Here is an 18539-nt window from a genome sequence, read left to right as displayed (position 1 = left end):
GGGATAATATAATACATTTTGGAGATATTTCTACCGTGTGAGCAGATACTCTGTGAGTGAAACTATATGTTTCAGGTGGATGAGGATGAGCCCCTCTTCCTTAGTCTGATCAATGACCTATTCCCTGGTATCCAGCTGGATGGGAGCACATATGTTGAACTTCAAGCTGCTGTTGCCCATCAAGTTGAGCTTGCTGGTGTTGTCAACCACCCACCATGGAACCTCAAGCTGGTTCAGGTACCTCTTCATCTGCATGCTCAGCTCCTGTTCTGATTTGTGTCTTATGAAGTTATTGTTTGGACCTTGCCTTACTGATCTGTAACTGTTTACAGCTTTATGAGGCTTCACGAGTGCGTCATGGCCTGATGACTTTGGGCCCAAGTGGAGCTGGGAAGACCACAGTCATCAAGATTCTCATGCGAGCTCTGACTGAATGTGGATCCCCACACAGGGAGATGCGCTTGAACCCCAAAGCAATCACTGCACCACAGATGTTTGGTCGTCTTGATGCAGCCACCAATGATTGGACTGATGGGATATTTTCCACTCTGTGGAGGAGGACACTTAAAGCCAAGAAAGGTTTGTAACACAAAGTTCAGTACATGTTTAAACAAAACTCAATTTATATAGCACATCGCCTTTATGAAAATGTTCTTACACTAACCAAAACATATTAAATTCAGTATCATTCGAAAAATAGAATAATATGGAGCTTGTTGCAGTTTTAAGAAAATATACTAAATCTACAAATGATTAACCTGTAAAAAATGGGCTGTCCCAACCAAATGAGTAACTGAAAATGTGTAAGAGAATTTGAAAATTGTGATGGCGTTGAAATGTTAACACTTCAGGGGAATTCATATGGATCGTGCTGGATGGCCCTGTAGACGCCATATGGATTGAGAACCTCAACTCTGTGCTGGATGATAACAAAACACTGACCCTGGCTAATGGTGACCGCATCACCATGTCTCCATCTTGCAAGCTGGTGTTTGAGGTGCACAACATGGATAATGCCTCCCCTGCTACTGTGTCTCGGGTGGGTATGGTTTTCATGAGCTCCTCAGCTCTCAGCTGGCAACCCCTAATCCAGGTACAGTTGTTTTGTAAAATGATCAATGGAGAGAGTGTTTGCAGAAAAAAATTAAGTGCATAGGTGGAACATGAGCTTTACGTTGTAGGGATGGGCTCACAAGCGCAATGCAAAAGAGGCAGAGAGCATTATGAGTTTATATGACAAGATATTTGAGGATGCTTACTTATATATGAAGCAGAACCTAAAACCCAAAATGGAGCTTTTGGAGTGCAACTATGTAATGCAGGTATGTATCCAGATTCAGGAAGTTGATGATGGCTTTAAATTAGATGATTGTTTTATGAAACACTGAACAATCGGAATCCATTCTCAGTCTGTGAATCTGCTGGAGGGCCTCATCCCAACCAAGGAGAAGGAGGGCTCAGCTGTCAAGGAACACCTTGAACGTCTCTTTGTCTTCTGCCTGATGTGGAGTCTGGGAGGTCTTTTAGAGTTAGAGGATAGAGACAAACTGGAGGCTTACATCAGAGCTCATGACAGCAACATTGATGTGCCTCAAACACAGCCAGGAGAGACTATGTTTGAGTACATGGTCAGCCCAAACGGTACAGTAATTTTATACATTAAACAACACCTGTTTGCCATTTTTATCCAGTTTTTAAGTGAGTGTTTGAAGTGCTGTTTTATTGTGGGCATACTGTATGTACGACTGTAGTATGTATGGCAACTTCTCTTTCAGGTGAATGGTGTCATTGGAATAACCATGTGGGAGAGTATGTCTATCCAACTGACCATGTGCCAGACTATGCCTCCATCCTTGTGCCAAATGTGGATAACACAAGAACCTCTTTCCTGTTGGAGACTGTTGCCAAACAACGCAAGGTAATCTTTTCTCCTTTTTTTTTCATTGTAAAATTTAGTTGCTTTTTTACTTCAAAATGTCTCTGTGAAAGAAGAGTATTGTGTTTGTACAGGCTGTACTGCTTATTGGTGAACAAGGGACAGCTAAGACAGTGATGATAAAAAGCTACACAAAAAAATATGATCCTGAAACAGACCTCTCCAAGTCCCTGAACTTCTCGTCTGCAACAGCACCTGTAATGTTTCAGGTACAGTATTTATTGTATTCTGTATGCAGGGCTTTATACAGTTCTAAATCGTTTTGTTTGGTTTTTTTTGGAAAAGCAATTCTTATAGTTGTTGGCGGGAATATATATGTATTTTTTACATATTTTTCTTTTATATAGTCATTCGTATAAATTTACATATATATAGGCAGCTTTTATTTTGTATTTTGTATTTCTTTATTTCTTTTGCTATTTTTTTCCAACTGCCACTACCTGCTGCTGTAATCCCCAAATTTCCCCAGCTGGGGATTAATAAAGTCATCTTATCTTATCTTATCTTATCTTATCTTATCTTTTTCCCAAGCGAACAGTGGAAAGCTACATTGAGAAAAGAGTTGGCAGCACCTATGGACCTCCTGGGGGACGCAGAATGACAGTGTTCATTGATGATATCAACATGCCTATTGTCAATGAATGGGGAGATCAGGTGTTTATATAGCAGGAGTTCATATATATATATATATATATATATATATATATATATATCTCATGTTCTGTCTGAATAACAGCTGTATGTGACTGTCTGGCCAGATCACCAATGAGATTGTACGACAGCTGATGGAAATGAGTGGCATGTACAATCTGGACAAACCAGGAGACTTCACCACTGTTGTGGACGTACAGATGCTTGCTGCCATGATTCATCCTGGTGGTGGGAGAAATGACATCCCACAAAGACTGAAGAGACAGTTTACTGTTTTCAACTGTACTCTGCCATCCAACACCTCCATTGATAAGATCTTTGGTAGCTGTGTCTAAATTTTTTATTTATTTTTTTTTTTTTACTTCGGGTTGCATGAAACTGTTGAATTATTGTTTTGCTTTCCGTCTGTAGGTGTAATCGGCTTTGGATATTTCCATACTTGCAGGGATTTCAAGCCTGAGATTTCAGATATGGTCAAGTGTCTTGTGTCTGCTGGGAGGATTTTATGGCAGTGGACAAAGGTAATCACTTGAAAGATGACGTGAAATTGAATATAGGATTATATTTATTAATGAGGAGATGACCTGATTTGATGATTTCATATTGAAGGCAAAAATGCTTCCTACACCATCTAAGTTCCACTACATCTTCAATTTGAGAGACTTGTCCAGGATCTGGCATGGAATGTTAAACATTAAGGCTGAGGAGTGTAATGATATCTCCACTCTCTTGGCTCTTTTTAAGAGTGAATGTACAAGGGTGATTGCTGACAGGTACAGTGCTTACATACAGTCAATCCCCTTTTAAGTGCAACAAAATGTCAAAGAGGCAAATTGAAACGTTGTTTTGTTTTAGGTTTATTTGTTGTGAGGACAGAGAGTGGTTTGAGAAAGCTCTATGTCGGGTGATTCAAGAACACGTTGACCCCAGCCTTGTCCCAGAAATTCATCCTGAGCCATACTTTGTGGACTTCCTGCGAGATGCTCCTGAGCCCACTGGAGAAGAAGATGATGATGCCTGTTTTGATGCCCCCAAAATTTATGAACTGGTATGACCACGTAATTTAAACAGTTGTAAGATATTTGTACTGTAGATGCAGAAAACTGTCACCATCATCTGAGCAAACTAACATTCTTCCAGGTGCCAAATTTTGAGTTCTTATCAGAAAAGTTAGTGATGTATCAGGCCCAGCACAATGAGGTCATAAGAGGTTCCAACCTGGATCTGGTTTTCTTCACGGATGCCATGACTCATCTTGTCAAGGTCAGACTATAAAACAATCTGACTCATCCATATCCTGTAGGGTGAGCTATAGATAGTTCTCATTTATTTGAGATTTGCCTTCCTATAGATCTCACGAATCATTCGAGCGGACAACGGCAACGCCCTTCTTGTGGGAGTCGGAGGATCAGGGAAACAGAGCCTGACTCGTCTGGCTTCATACATAGCTGGATACAGCATCTTCCAGATCACATTGACAAGGTAAAAAGAGGAAAACAAAACTGCTGTCTTTTGCTGGCATTGGTGAGGCAACATGAAAGAGAGTGGTCTTTGCATTAACAAGCTATGGTGGTAAATACAGTGAAAACTTGATTAAGTCCATATGCAGTTTTGTATGTTGTTGTAAAATGTTTGTAGATAGGCTAGAATGAGTTTCTTAAATATAATGTATGAGTCGTAATTAGAATCAACTGCAAAATTTACTTGTAAGATAACTGATACTGTTAATCTAGAGAAAAGTCTCACCATTGTAATTACATTACAAACATGCTATTACCATGTCACTGGATCACCATCGACTCAAATGTTTACAAGTGAACTTTTATATTGCAAAGTTATTTTGGGGGACCTTGTTATTAACGTAATACTGGATCACTTTGTCACCTTCGTAATTTTGATTACTTTGATAAAATGTTGACGAACTTGACTTTTTGAGATACAATTTGTCTTATACTTGAAAAACATGGGCTGTTAATTTCTGCATAGTAGCAGTGAACAAAACATTGATCATTTAAGGCCATTGTCTGACAGTAGGACACCTATGAAACATACAGTAGGTGATTATTATGGTATTTATTACCATGGACTAGAACAAACTGGTTTGTACTTTGTGTTCATGGCAAGGTCATTTTCATTAGAAACAAAACATTTTCAAAGAAGCACAGCATTAAAAGCAGTTTTTGTTAGAAAGGAAAGGAGTACGCATCTCATGAACCCATGTCCCATTGGTATTTTAGATCAAGTTGTCCCACTTTGTGCATTTGTTCCAGTTATTGTTTCACTGCATTCATAATTACAGGACAATACACAGTATATACTCAGCATTTGTTTCTTAGGCTGATGTGTTTGTTCCCATCAGAACCTACAGCATAAGTAATTTCATGGATGACCTGAAACTGTTGTATAGAACAGCTGGAGCTGAGGGAAAAGGCATTACCTTCATCTTTACGGATAATGAAATAAAAGATGAAGCCTTCCTTGAGTACCTCAACAATATTCTTTCTTCTGGAGAGGTGAGGACTTCACATCAAAAGTAAAATGTTTGACATCTTTGAAACCCTAATCCACAGTTAACCAAACCTGCATTCAGACAATGTAATTGAGAACTTACCTATTTTTTCCCACTGAAGCAGTATATGATTCCTGTATTACAGAAACAAAGATCAGACAAAATCTTAGATCTCAAAGGAAAGCTTTTATTGATCTGATTACTTCACTGTGAATTAACTGTGTGCAGGTCTCCAACCTGTTTGCCAAAGATGAGATACAAGAGATCACCCAGAACCTGATCTCTGTGATGAAAAAGGAGTTTCCCCGTGTTCCACCAACTTTTGACAATCTTTACGACTTCTTCATATCCCGGGCCAGAAAGAATCTGCATGTAGTTCTCTGCTTCTCACCAGTAGGTTAAAACTTTGTATATTGGTGAACCAAAAGCAATAACCCAATAGTACTCAGATACTTTGTTTGCTTTATATTTTTCTGCATCTTTATCTATTTGTTTACATGGTTTCCTACTGTATTTTCATTCTTTAATGGCCCATATTTGTTCTCTTTCATGTATGGCAATTTTAAACTGTTAGATGTGTTCAGACCTAATGTAAAGCAAATTTTGGCCTTGCATTACATAGCTGAGTTTGATTGCAGAATCATCTGTGTTATTTTGCGTAACTGGCGTAATGTAAAAAAAAAAAAATCCTCCAGAAGCTCTGGCTCTGCCTGCAGCATTGTCCTCCAGAGCTCCACACTGGAGCAGCCGTCTGTCCCTCAACCTCGCCCTGTCCTCCCTGAAGAACACTGCAAAGGCCCACAAACTGCGCAAATTTTCCTCAGTTACATATTTTCAAATTGTACCTATTCGTATTGCGGAATTTGTATCATTCACATTGCCTTTGCATTCACTTTTGTATGTAATTCCACCGCACAACAAATTTGGTCTAAACACACAATTACATTATACATGCACCCCTGCATCAGTGAATATTCTAGTTAGGATTGCATTGTATGTACCTCCTTGACAGGTGGGGCAGAAATTCCGCTCCAGATCTTTGAAATTTCCAGGGTTAATATCTGGTTGCACAATGGACTGGTTCAAACCTTGGCCCAGTGAGGCTCTGGTGGCTGTGTCCAACTACTACTTGTCAGAGTTTCCAATGGTTTGCTCTGCTGATGTGAAGGCTTCTGTGGTGAGCACCATGGGTACATATCATGACAAAGTATCCAATATCTGTGAAAGCTACTTCGAAAGGTATAACAAACAAATCAGCTATGTTCACAATATTACATCGTAATTATTTATATCCTGATATTCTCAAATTTTTAGACCAGAAGCATATTTTGCATCAACTTGTTTGCTATTTCATCTTTCAGGTTCCGTAGAAGGACTCATGTCACCCCTAAATCATACCTCTCCTTTATAAATGGCTACAAAACACTGTACACTGAAAAGTACAACTATATCAACACACTAGCAGAGCGCATGCATGTTGGTAAGGAAGTTAAGCAGCATGGCTTTGACATGCTACAAAAGATGACATGCATAGACAACTTTTGCAAGGTTGCAAAGTCTACTCAGGGAAAGAATTTTAAAAGGTGTTACTGATTTCCAGGTTTGGCCAAACTAAAGGAGGCTAGTAGGTCCGTGGCTCAACTATCCAAAGATCTTGAAGTCAAGGAAAAAGAGCTGGAAATAGCTTCTCTCAAAGCTGAAAAGGTAAATAATACAGGCTCCAGTCTTCAGTGACCATGTACAAGATAAGTATGTATAGATGGTGGATGGACAATTAGTGTAACTTTTCTCTGATCAGAATTTACAAAGTGCCAAAAACAAGCATGAAACGTTGTGCCAAGTGTGGCACCTATTGGACATGAGGGGAAAAAAAACTGTAAGGCCATTAATTGGTCAAAGGCAGTTATGGAAATATTTTTAACATGGCATTATGAATATTTGTCCCATGTTTGGTGAAAACTGAAAAACTGGATGAAAGGTCAACATCTTATGGACTTTAATGTGATACAGTTTATTACACGACTCTTACTGCATTAACATAGGTGGTGGCAGAAGCGACAGTCAGCGCTGAAGCTGCTAACATCGTAAAAAATGAGGTCCAGGTTGTGAAGGATAAAGCCACGAAAATTGTGGTGGGAATTGAGAGGGAGAAAGCTATTGCAGAGGAGAAACTGGAGGCCGCCAAGCCAGCTTTAGAAGAGGCTGAAGCTGCACTAAATGTGAGATTTGTGTCACTTGAACATTTGTGTATTTACACCATGCTGTGTAAAGTGCATGACATGATAAACTTAAAACATTTACAGACCATCAAGCCTGCTGACATTGCCACTGTGAGAAAATTGGCCAAGCCTCCACATCTGATCATGAGGGTTATGGACTGCTGTCTGCTTTTATTTCAAAAGAAGTTGGACACTGTCTCTATTGATCTAGATCGAAATTGTCTTAAGCCTTCATGGGGTGAAGCACTGAAGGTAACAAAGATAATTTGAATTCAGTTTCAGTTGTTAGGATTCAGTACCCACAGCGACATTGTAAGCCCTTTCTAAGAACCTAGATAGAGAGGTATGGCTGTTGTCTGTGTCTAAGTTCCAGTATGTATGCTAAGTAGTGTTAATAATAATAATAATAATAATAACAAAAATAATTTATTGTTAAGTTACTAATGGCTCCCTTTTGTCAAATGTTCCTTGTCTACTCTTTAGCTTATTAGTGGTACTGGTTTTATGACCTCCCTCCAGCAGTTCCCAAATGACAAAATAAATGACGAAACAGTAGAACTGCTGCAGCCGTACTTTGACATGGAGGATTACACAATGGAACATGCCAAGAAAGTGTGTGGTAATGTAGCTGGTCTGATAGCATGGACCCGGGCAATGGCCACATTCTTTGGCATCAACAAAGAAGTGCTGCCACTCAAGGTAAAGTTCATCTTCATTATGGCACCTAATCATATTTCTCACAGCATCTCACAGAGTTGACAGTTGCACTTTCATATGGGGTTCAAAATGTTTTTAGCCGGTTCTAGAGTGTTCACATCCATTTTAGTGCAGGAATTGTAGTAGTTAGTTCATAACTATAGATTTCATTGAAGACATAAATATTATGATAGTGATAAAAATACTTATGATCTTGATTGACTTTTTATGCCATCTGCTGTGCCCCATGTCGTTTTGTTAACTTCAGTGTCATTCGTCTGTGTCTAGGCTAACCTGGCCATTCAGGAAAGACGGCTAAGTGTGGCTAATAATGAGCTAGCCAAAGCGGAGGCTCAACTGGCCAACAAGCAAGCAGAGTATGACATAGTTGAAGCCAAAGCTAATGCTGCTAAGAAAGAGAAACAGGTGTGCTTCAGCCTTATAAAACATCTTTAATGTCATTTACTTTAAGCTGGAAATCGGAATCATGTAACTTAAAACTTTATGTTTTTCAGGACTTGTTCGATGATGCTGAGATGTGTAAGAATAAAATGCAAGCTGCATCTGCACTTATTGATGGACTTAGTGGAGAGAAAGTTCGCTGGATAGAGCAAAGCAAAGAATTTAAATCACAGATCAACAGGTAAGTTACAAGGAAAACTGAATTTAATAATGAAAAATACAATTGATTTGCAGTGTGTTGATTATGAAAGTGTTTAAATGAGGTCATCTGCTTTTGTTCTTGGCAGACTTGTAGGTGACGTGCTCCAGCTAGCTGGCTTCTTGTCTTACTGTGGGCCATTCAACCAGAGTTTCCGTGATATGTTGTTGAAAGACATCTGGGAGGCAGAGCTCAGGAGACATAAAATCCCTTTTACAGAAAACCTCAACCTCATTTCTGCCCTGGTGGACCCTCCCACTGTAAGAAGAGCAAACTAATTTTAATTTTACCTCACTCTTAACTGCACAAAAATTCATTAATGTGATGAAACATTTTCACACTTCCACTTATGCTTAAGATAAGTGAGTGGAATCTTCAAGGACTCCCAGGAGATGACTTGTCCATACAAAATGGCATCATCGTCACAAAAGCAACAAGATATCCCCTCCTCATCGATCCCCAGACTCAGGGAAAGGCTTGGATTAAGGAAAAAGAAAAGACTAACAGATTCCAAGTACTTGGTGAAATGCAATGGCGTTGTGCAATTTTCATTCAAATTTGTTGTTTGGTGTGGAATAATCTTTGATCTCTCTTTTAGGTGACATCTCTCAATCACAAGTTCTTTCGCTCTCATTTGGAAGACTGTCTGTCATCAGGACATCCACTGCTTATTGAAGATGTATGTGAGGAGCTGGACCCTGCCCTTGACAATGTTCTTGAGAAAAACTTCATCAAATCTGGAACCAGTTTCAAGGTAATCAGCTGTAATAGCCACTTGAAGTCAACAACTGTAAAATGTGTCCTCTATTAAATTCTTGGATTTGTCTTGTGTAGGTTAAAGTGGGAGACAAAGAGGTAAATGTGATGGATGGCTTCCAGCTCTATATAACCACCAAACTGCCTAATCCAGCATACACCCCAGAAGTCAGTGCCAAGACATCCATCATCGATTTCACTGTAAACATGAAGGGCCTGGAGAACCAGCTACTTGGTCGGGTCATCCTTAGAGAGAAACATGTAAGCGTCTATTTTTTCCATGTTGTTCAAAATAGGATTTCCTCACATGGATATATTTTTCGCTGTAAATAATACAATACTAATTTGTGAAGACATGACCCAGCAGAGTGTTTTAGGGTCATCACGAGGCAGGCTCTAAACAAGTCTGTTCTGTCACGTTAGCTTAATCAATGTTTTCTCTTTTTTCACCTTATTTTTACAGTATTGAGCACGCCATATTGATCTTGCCTTGGACTGTATATGAATTTTACCTGTACTTATTAGTTGTGACAGTTATTTCAATTATTTAATAGGAATTAGAGGCAGAAAGACTGAAGCTAATCGAGGATGTTACTGCCAATAAGAGAAAGATGCAGGAGTTGGAAGACAACTTGCTGTACAAACTCAGCAGCACAGAAGGTACAGCATTCACTGGTGTAGGTTAATGCCATACCTGTAATGTATTTATATATTTCTAAAAATAAAAGAAAATTCTGTTTGTGTGATTAAAGGTTCCTTGGTCGATGATGATTCCATGATTGGCATTCTTAGTACAACTAAGCAAACTGCTGCTGAAGTTAGTGAAAAGCTTAATGTTGCTGCAGACGCAGAGCGGATGATCAATATAGCTCAAGCAGAATACCGTCCCGTTGCGTCCCGAGGCAGCACCCTCTACTTCCTCATCACAGAGATGAGCATGGTCAACGTCATGTACCAGACCTCACTGGGTCAGTTCCTCAAAGTCTTTGACCAATCACTGGCAAGGTACGGTTTCATCCAAACTGGTTTAAGAAGTATGTCTGTACAACCTTGGCATTTATTTTGAGGATGACTCATGACTGTAACAGCTGTTGTATTATGCTTCTATATTCCTCACTATAATAGAGATTTGAATTAAATAAATTGACCCAACCATGGCTTAGTCTAACAACCACCAAGTTTGTGTCATAGCAGTCTTCTTCACTTTGTCATTTTATCATATTGAGATTCCTTTTTGCATACTCTCTCTGTCTCATTCAGTCCTCTGTTTGCTATTCTTATTATTGTGAATATGCTTTTGCAGGTCTGAGAAGTCCTCTAAAACTCAGAAGCGAATTGCCAACATCATTGAATATTTGACTTATGAGGTGTTCAGATATACAGTGAGAGGCCTGTATGAAAACCACAAATTCATCTTCACACTCTTGCTGGCCCTTAAGATTGACTTACAGAATACCAACATAGATCATAGCAAATTTCAGATTCTCATTAAAGGTAACACAATCAGCACTGCAATAATGAGTTAACGCACCTTTTAATGTTATCATGTAAGATGATAGCTTCTTTGAATATACAAACAGGTGGCGCAGCTCTTGACCTGAAAACCTGCCCCTCAAAACCATACAGGTGGCTCCAGGATATGGTATGGCTGAACTTGGTGGAACTCAGCAAATTGCTACAGTTCACTAACATCATATTCCAGGTGAGCTGAAGTTCAGTAGATCATACATGTGAATCATCTATTAAAGTGTCCTGTTGCTATTGTCTTGTTACTAAGATGTTACTATTGACATATTTTGAAGTTGTAAAATGGAAAAATTGAGTCCGGACATGCTCCCAAGAAATTTTGTTAGTATACCACCATGTGACATGTTAGGTACAAGCCTTTCTTCAGAAATGACAGAAATGCAGAGACACACCTTACAAGTACCTGTCCAAAGGTGTCAAATGACAGGTCATGTGAACACAAAATGGTGAAACAAAAAGACAAGCAGAATACAAAAATTAGTAAAACTTGTAATGAAAATTAATTTGTAAAATGAACCCTGTAAGTATAATATACACACACAATGTATTTTGAAGGTGTCTCAAAATGGGAAACCCTGGAAAGCATGGCTTAGTCTTGATGCCCCAGAGAAAGCTGTCATCCCAGATGGATACAACTCCCTCGATGTCTTCCATAAACTTTTGTTAATAAGGTTGGATCCCGCTACCAGTCGTGTTGCTTCAAGTACAAAAATACACAATATGTTTATTAATACAATATTCTTACAAGCTTTTTCTTCTTCACAGGTCTTTTTGCCCTGACCGTACCTTGTCTCAGGCCAGAAAGTATGTAGGAGAATCCATGGGCATGAGATTTGCTGAGCCGGTCATCTTGAACCTTCACAGCACATGGGAGGAGAGTGACCCTCGCACCCCTCTCATTTGCTTCCTTTCAATGGGCTCAGATCCCACCGACCAAATTGAAGCACTCGCTAAGAAACTTCAACTTGGTGAGCTTGACTGCCCTATAAAAGGACAGCATTTATAAGTTTCTCATCATACAAGTAAGAAAAATCATGCAAGTGCCACATGTCATAATCTCACTGCATTGGTGTGTCTTGTAGAATGCAGAGCTATATCCATGGGACAAGGGCAAGAGGTGCATGCAAGGAAGCTTGTTCAGACATCAATGACACAGGTGTGTGTTAATAAAGTAGTATGATGTTTGGATGAGTACTTTTTAAAGTGATGGCTGACCGTGACACCTGATCTGTTGCCTGTGTGTATAGGGAGGCTGGGTCCTTCTACAAAATTGCCACCTGGGCCTGGAGTTTATGGATGAGTTGCTTGAAACGATTTCAACTCCAGAAACCATACATGATACTTTCAGGGTGTGGATCACCACAGAACCACACAATCAGTTCTCCATCACACTCCTACAGGTGACATCTTACAAACCTTTTATGTAAGGTGTTATGAATTTATGGCATCATGTATTACAGTCATTGCTTCCTGACTGAACCTCTACAAATACTGTGGGGAACTTATTATATATACAGGACATGCACAAGCTTAGAGCAATTGCTTGTCACCTCTTATCTGTAGTCGTCGATCAAGTTTACCAATGATCCACCCCAGGGAGTGCGTGCTGGTTTGAAACGAACATTTGCAGGAATTTCACAGAACCAGCTGGAAGTCAGCAACTTGACCACGTGGAAGCCCATGCTTTACTGTGTGGCCTTTCTCCACACTGCTGTGCAGGTATCGTCCATTCCAATGTCATTGAAATCCATCTGATAACCTACTGAGTCATCAGTGTTTTTAAAAGTAAAGTATGCTCAACTGGTCACAACAGTAAGTCCTTGATTGTCTTTTTCTTAAGTATTAATTGGTGCTCATTGACTTGATTTTAAATGTAATCACGTCTTTTATTGTTTCCTTTTTTAGGAACGTCGCAAATTTGGACCACTGGGTTGGAATATACCGTATGAGTTCAACTCTGCTGATTTCACTGCAAGTGTTGAATTTGTTGAGAAACATTTGGATGATTGCAGCCACAGGAAGGTGAGGATTCAGCAACAGTGCTGTAACTTTAAAGATTTTCATATCATCTTCTCTCACTTATCATTTTGTCTTTTTCCCCACAGGATGTGTCATGGGTAACTGTGCGATACATGCTAGCTGAGGTGCAATATGGAGGAAGGGTTACAGATGACTATGACAAACGCCTACTTAAGTGTTTTGCTCGTGTAATCATTCAATTTTTCTGATCACTCATATGCTATCTTCTTGATCAATAATTTTATTTTGTTTGTTACAGTAAATGAGAATTTGTGTTTTTCATTGAAGGTGTGGTTCAGTAAGAAGATGTTTGACCCGTCATTTTGCTTCTACACTGGCTACAAAATTCCTGTGTGCAAGACAGTTGAGGAGTACATGGAAAACATTCAGAGCTTGCCCACTGTGGATTCACCACAAGTGTTGGGGCTGCATCCTAATGCTGATATCACGTGAGGAAACATTATCCTAAAACTATTAATGACACTGTGCTTATAATGTGTGAGTATAATGCTGTCATAGCATTCATGCTTTGATTCAATATTGAGTAGGTATCAAACAAACACATCTGCTGAAGTCCTGGAAACAATCACAAATATCCAGCCCAAGGAAAGTGGAGGGGGGTCAGGAGTTACGCGTGAGTCCATTGTTTACAAGATGGCAGAGGATATGTTGGAGAAACTGCCCCCTAATTATGTGCCACATGAGGTCAGTTTGTTTAATCATTGGGGGTTTAGTCACCAATTCTTGCACCAATTTAAATCTATACTCTTCAATATTTCTAGGTCAAAGCCAGGCTGTCTAAGATGGGAGCTCTGAATCCAATGAACATCTTCCTGCGTCAGGAGGTGGATCGAATGCAAAGGATTATCAGTGTGGTGCACACTAGTCTGACTGACCTCAAGCTGGCCATTGATGGTACTATCATAATGAGCGAGGTCAGATTACTGATTCATCCCATTTACTCACTCCAAAACACCAGCGCTTTACTGTTTCTTAAAATACTAACTTCATTGCATGTTTGTAGCTCAATTCCAACATTTTTTTCTGACTGAATATTTGCATGTTGCAATACTGAAATGTTTCGTATTGAATTTTAAGTCTTGAAATCTTTTTTATTCCTAAAAATAAGATGATTAAACTATCCAACAAAATAGGATTTTTGTAAGGGTTTGAAGCGAACTCATTTGTACAAACTTGACTCCCAGAACCTCCGTGATGCCCTGGACAATATTTTTGATGCCCGTGTGCCAAACCTATGGAGGAAAATCTCTTGGGAGTCATCCACACTGGGCTTTTGGTTCACAGAGCTTCTGGAGAGAAACAAACAGTTCCATTATTGGGTGTTTGAAGGAAGACCCAAAACCTTTTGGATGACAGGCTTCTTCAACCCACAGGGTGAGTAAGAGTTTTAGTAGAGTATAGTTAGTTAGTTAGTTAGTTAGATAGAGAGATAGATAGAGAGAGAGAGAGATAGATAGATAGATAGATAGATAGATACTTTGTTGATCTCCAAAGAGAAATTTACAGGTTCAGCAGCTTAAAGGGTGGAAACATGAGGGCACATAAAATAAGAACAATTTTCAAATACAGTGTAAAGACTACTCATAAACCAGGAGGTACAAATACAATATAAAAATAACAATATAAGAAAAAAAAAAAACAGTGAGATAAAAATATAGAATTAAGCTACCTAAAATAAACATCTGGTGGTTAAATATGAGCACAGCAGTGCAGTTGTGCAAAATGACAGTGTGCAACAGTCGGTTTGTTCACACTTAAGTCCAGCATATAGATGTGTGTGTGATAAAGTGCATGTATCCATGGTGTGTGGTGTGAGTGTGTAGTGAGTCCAGAGTTGTTGTGTTGATTATTACTTATGACGCCCTCCCCGAGAGGTGTTGAAGAGCCGTACGGCATGGGGGAGGAACGATCTTTTCAGTCTGTCTGTAGAGCAGGACTATGACAGCAGTCTGTCACTGAAGCTGCTCCTCTGCCTGGAGATGGTGCTGTGCAGCGGGTGATCAGGATTGTCTATTATGGACAGGAGCTTGTTCAGTGTCCGTCGGTCTGCCACAGGTGTCAGACCATCCAGCTGGCGTTATTATGGCATTATTAAATTTCAACCTTTAAATAGGGCCTAGACTGTAGTTTTCAGTTGAAAGAAAAATTAATGAATCCCAACAGATTAATTCCTATTGACTGAGACATGTTGAGTTTGTCGTGATAGGATGTGTTACAATGAAAACCTCCAGTCACCATCAGTTTGATATCGGTTCGATAAATATAATTGCTGGTAATGTCTTTCCTGGGGAATGTTTGCAGGGTTCCTAACAGCTATGAGACAAGAAGTAACAAGAGCAAACAAAGGCTGGGCTCTGGACACAGTCACCCTGCACAACAAAGTGCTGAAGCAGGCAAAGGAGGACATCACAGCCTCGCCTGCAGTGAGTCAAAAAACATGGAAATACTAGTGATGCACCAACTAATAATAATAATAATAATAATAGATCAATCTCAAATTCATCTACACTTACATTCATGATAACCTTGGTCTGACATTCCACAATGTACAACAGTGTCTTCTCATTTTGATTGTCAGACAAGTGAACAATTGAAGTTTATTCTGTCACTGACTGTCATTGTTCAACAGGAGGGAGTTTATGTTTATGGTCTGTACCTTGATGGCGCCGGCTGGGACAAGAGAAACAACCACCTCATCGAATCCTCACCCAAAGTGCTGTTCACACCCTTGCCTGTCATCCACATGTTTGCCATCAACTCCGCTGACCCCTTGGATCCAAAGCTTTATGTCTGCCCCATCTACAAGAAACCAAGGCGCACAGACCTAAATTATGTCACAGCAGTGGTGTTGCCTACCATCCAGTCCCCAGACCACTGGATATTGCGTGGAGTTGCCCTGCTCTGCGACATCAAATAAAAGATAGCTGCGTGTCTTTATTAATCTGTAATATTGCTTAGGGAAAATAAGTAATAAATAAATAAATAATTTTTAATGTCAAATGCCTGATCACTACCACACAGCTGAAATGCTTTAATCAGAAATGTCACTTGTCATCCTGTTATTATCAAAACCTCATTAATTTTCTCTTTAGTTGTTTTCCATCTGACATAAAGGATGTCCTCCCATGTAAATCACATCCAGAGGATTTCCAAACGCTGAGGTCAAGTAACCCGAATGCAATTTAGATGATACACTATATGATATTCAATAAACACTATCCCTTTGCTTCAAAAGTGTCTTCATAGCTTACATTTCCTCACTATTGTGAATCAAAAATGGTCCCCAGAAAGCACATCATAAGAACCTAATGTGTGAAAAATGCCTCCAACTAAGAATCAAAGAGGGGACTTGGCAGAGGGGTTCATGCTCACAGTCTGCTCAACAGAGCAGCTACTACATTTACGTGGGGACCCAGGACCACTGCACAAGTTAAGATATACAATCATCAGACAAACTATCCAAACATCACCCCACAGCAACAAATTAATGCTCTATGCCTGGTTTGTATTCACAGGGCCTGACGCAGCTGGACAGCTTCAAACAGTCTGGTCAGATCACATTAACTGAGGACAGAGCTGTCAATTTGACCACCAGCATGTCTCTGTTGCCATCCAATCCTGTCAGTCACACCGGGTTTAATGTAAGGAAGAAGTCTCTTAGTTGATCTTCATGCTTTTTGTGAAATGAATTAGATGTGGATGCTAACGCTTAATTTTGTATACAGGAGGAGAGTAGAAATAACGCCTCACAGCCCAGCACCTTACAAGAGAGACATCCAGCAGACCACTTAGAACCACACTCAAATACAGGTAACTTATCCACAACAAGAGTACTAGTGAGTAGTTAACCTTGAACTGTACTGCATCAAATTATGGTAAACATGTTACAAAACTGAATCAAGCTGAACCCAGCCGGTGTTCTCCTTTAATTAGCGAACTAGGGATATTTTCACACTTCACACTTGAATTTTTCACAAAATGTGGATGACAGGAATAAAAATATTGGGTATAAGCATAATATTTTATAGTCCAGGGAAGAGCACAAAATGAATGCCCTATCATTGCATAAACACATCATTACAAAAAAGTTTGGTGTCAAAACTACTCCTAATCTCACTTCTTGTAAAAACAATAACATTGAACATTAATTTGACATACTTCGCACGAACAGGGTGGTTGCCAGTGAACTTCTCCACATTTCCAAGTAACAGGAATTTGGGGAAAATTCATCTGTATTACTGTAGACTGTATAAAACATGGAAACAGTCTACATGATGCCATCTACTGGTTTCTAAAGAGCCTTTGTGAATCTCAGTGACAGCCATTGCTATCTTGGGAGTGCCTGACTCCACCAAACTCCCAGCTCATCCAAAAATGGGTAAAGAGGTGGGCCGTGGGTGGAGCTGAGGAAGGCCAAATGAAGCTTGGCTGATTAAAACTAGCTACTAGCTGTCATTCAAAGGACCCATGCCCATAATTTGCCTTCAACTTGCTATGACTCTCCTGGCAAAGGCCTGAAACGTTTGCACTTTGCCTTGCACTTACGCACTGCTGCACTTCTTTTAAACCTTGTATTTTACTTGATTTTATGCATTCTATGTACTCTATTTTTTACTTTATTACTTTATTTTCCATCTTAACTTCTGCATTGTCTTTTTTCTATTTTCATCCTCATTTAATCTTATTTTTACTATTACTATGAAGTGGGTTTTATTCTCCATCTTCTATCCCTGTTTTTATGCGTTGATGTGTTTTTTTTGTGAAACACTTGGTGCATGTGATTTCGTTGTTGTAAAGCACTGCATTTCTTGTATGAAAGGTGTTTTACAAATTAAGTTTGTTATTATTGTCTCATGTTAGTGCTTAAAATAGCTACACAGAAACGGTGTTTACTGATATGTGTTTTAGCGGAAGAGGTAAAGGACATCTATGACTTCTACAAACTGGTAGCTGGGGTGTTGACAGGTGGCTTTCTAAACCTGGTGGCACATTGGTAAAAGAAAATTTCAGATGCCATTATAGCAGATAACACGTTATTTTAAAGCAGTAACATCATTATGGATTAGCATTTTATATTTCTGGCAAAGAAGATAAAATTTTTATATCCCTACAGTCGCTAATTTTGAAACCCCCTCTGCAAAACCCCTTTGCAAGATATGATGGCAAAGAGGAAGACCCTTTATTGTCAGTTAATTGTCCACATTAACGACAAAACTTGCTTTGCCAGTCTGGTTTCCCTGCAGTTACATTCAGCACTTGCTAATATGGTTTCTAAAGGTCAGTACTAGGGTTAGTTGGGCATTTATTAGTGGTTTAAGGTGACGATGAGTTACAGGGAGTGAATGTTCATCAATGCAATGAATGCAAAATTAAGCCATTAGGCCACAACATGTCTGCCAGTGCATACTATGCACATGTGTGCAAGGCGAGGGAGCGAGTGGTCTTTGAGTGACATGTCCTCTTTCTCAAAGTGAACGCTGGGGCAAGACGTGCAACTGGCGCCAGCCATCAAATCCCCCCCACCCTCTGAGTGATCCCCAATTA

The 18539-nt window shown here is 39.5% G+C and overlaps 1 protein-coding gene across 1 annotated transcript in view; it reads left to right on the top strand.

Annotated features, from left to right (window-relative positions):
- LOC121615557 (dynein heavy chain 8, axonemal-like) overlaps positions 1-15912 on the top strand; it is a 34317-nt gene extending 18405 nt beyond the window's left edge. The window contains exons 48-92 of the mRNA XM_041949938.1: positions 76-237; positions 333-579; positions 852-1093; positions 1182-1322; positions 1410-1641; positions 1776-1918; positions 2011-2145; positions 2468-2590; positions 2695-2908; positions 2999-3108; positions 3197-3360; positions 3443-3635; positions 3728-3850; positions 3939-4069; positions 4947-5100; positions 5325-5489; positions 6109-6335; positions 6458-6576; positions 6697-6800; positions 7139-7315; positions 7400-7567; positions 7799-8014; positions 8300-8437; positions 8527-8654; positions 8761-8932; positions 9031-9186; positions 9271-9426; positions 9507-9689; positions 9983-10088; positions 10181-10433; positions 10732-10922; positions 11009-11130; positions 11511-11626; positions 11721-11923; positions 12038-12111; positions 12203-12355; positions 12519-12674; positions 12861-12977; positions 13061-13162; positions 13263-13423; positions 13523-13679; positions 13757-13909; positions 14180-14369; positions 15297-15418; positions 15625-15912. Of these exons, the coding sequence (XP_041805872.1) occupies positions 76-237; positions 333-579; positions 852-1093; positions 1182-1322; positions 1410-1641; positions 1776-1918; positions 2011-2145; positions 2468-2590; positions 2695-2908; positions 2999-3108; positions 3197-3360; positions 3443-3635; positions 3728-3850; positions 3939-4069; positions 4947-5100; positions 5325-5489; positions 6109-6335; positions 6458-6576; positions 6697-6800; positions 7139-7315; positions 7400-7567; positions 7799-8014; positions 8300-8437; positions 8527-8654; positions 8761-8932; positions 9031-9186; positions 9271-9426; positions 9507-9689; positions 9983-10088; positions 10181-10433; positions 10732-10922; positions 11009-11130; positions 11511-11626; positions 11721-11923; positions 12038-12111; positions 12203-12355; positions 12519-12674; positions 12861-12977; positions 13061-13162; positions 13263-13423; positions 13523-13679; positions 13757-13909; positions 14180-14369; positions 15297-15418; positions 15625-15912 (7287 nt within the window). The remainder of the gene's footprint in view (positions 1-75; positions 238-332; positions 580-851; positions 1094-1181; positions 1323-1409; positions 1642-1775; positions 1919-2010; positions 2146-2467; positions 2591-2694; positions 2909-2998; positions 3109-3196; positions 3361-3442; positions 3636-3727; positions 3851-3938; positions 4070-4946; positions 5101-5324; positions 5490-6108; positions 6336-6457; positions 6577-6696; positions 6801-7138; positions 7316-7399; positions 7568-7798; positions 8015-8299; positions 8438-8526; positions 8655-8760; positions 8933-9030; positions 9187-9270; positions 9427-9506; positions 9690-9982; positions 10089-10180; positions 10434-10731; positions 10923-11008; positions 11131-11510; positions 11627-11720; positions 11924-12037; positions 12112-12202; positions 12356-12518; positions 12675-12860; positions 12978-13060; positions 13163-13262; positions 13424-13522; positions 13680-13756; positions 13910-14179; positions 14370-15296; positions 15419-15624) is intronic.
- Positions 15913-18539: the final 2627 nt, after the last annotated feature.

The sequence above is a fragment of the Chelmon rostratus genome, chromosome 12, assembly GCF_017976325.1.
Source record: "Chelmon rostratus isolate fCheRos1 chromosome 12, fCheRos1.pri, whole genome shotgun sequence".
NCBI classification, from domain to species: Eukaryota; Metazoa; Chordata; class Actinopteri; order Chaetodontiformes; family Chaetodontidae; genus Chelmon; species Chelmon rostratus.
Note: the sequence above shows the minus strand (reverse complement) of the source record. Positions and strands in the feature narration are given on the sequence as shown.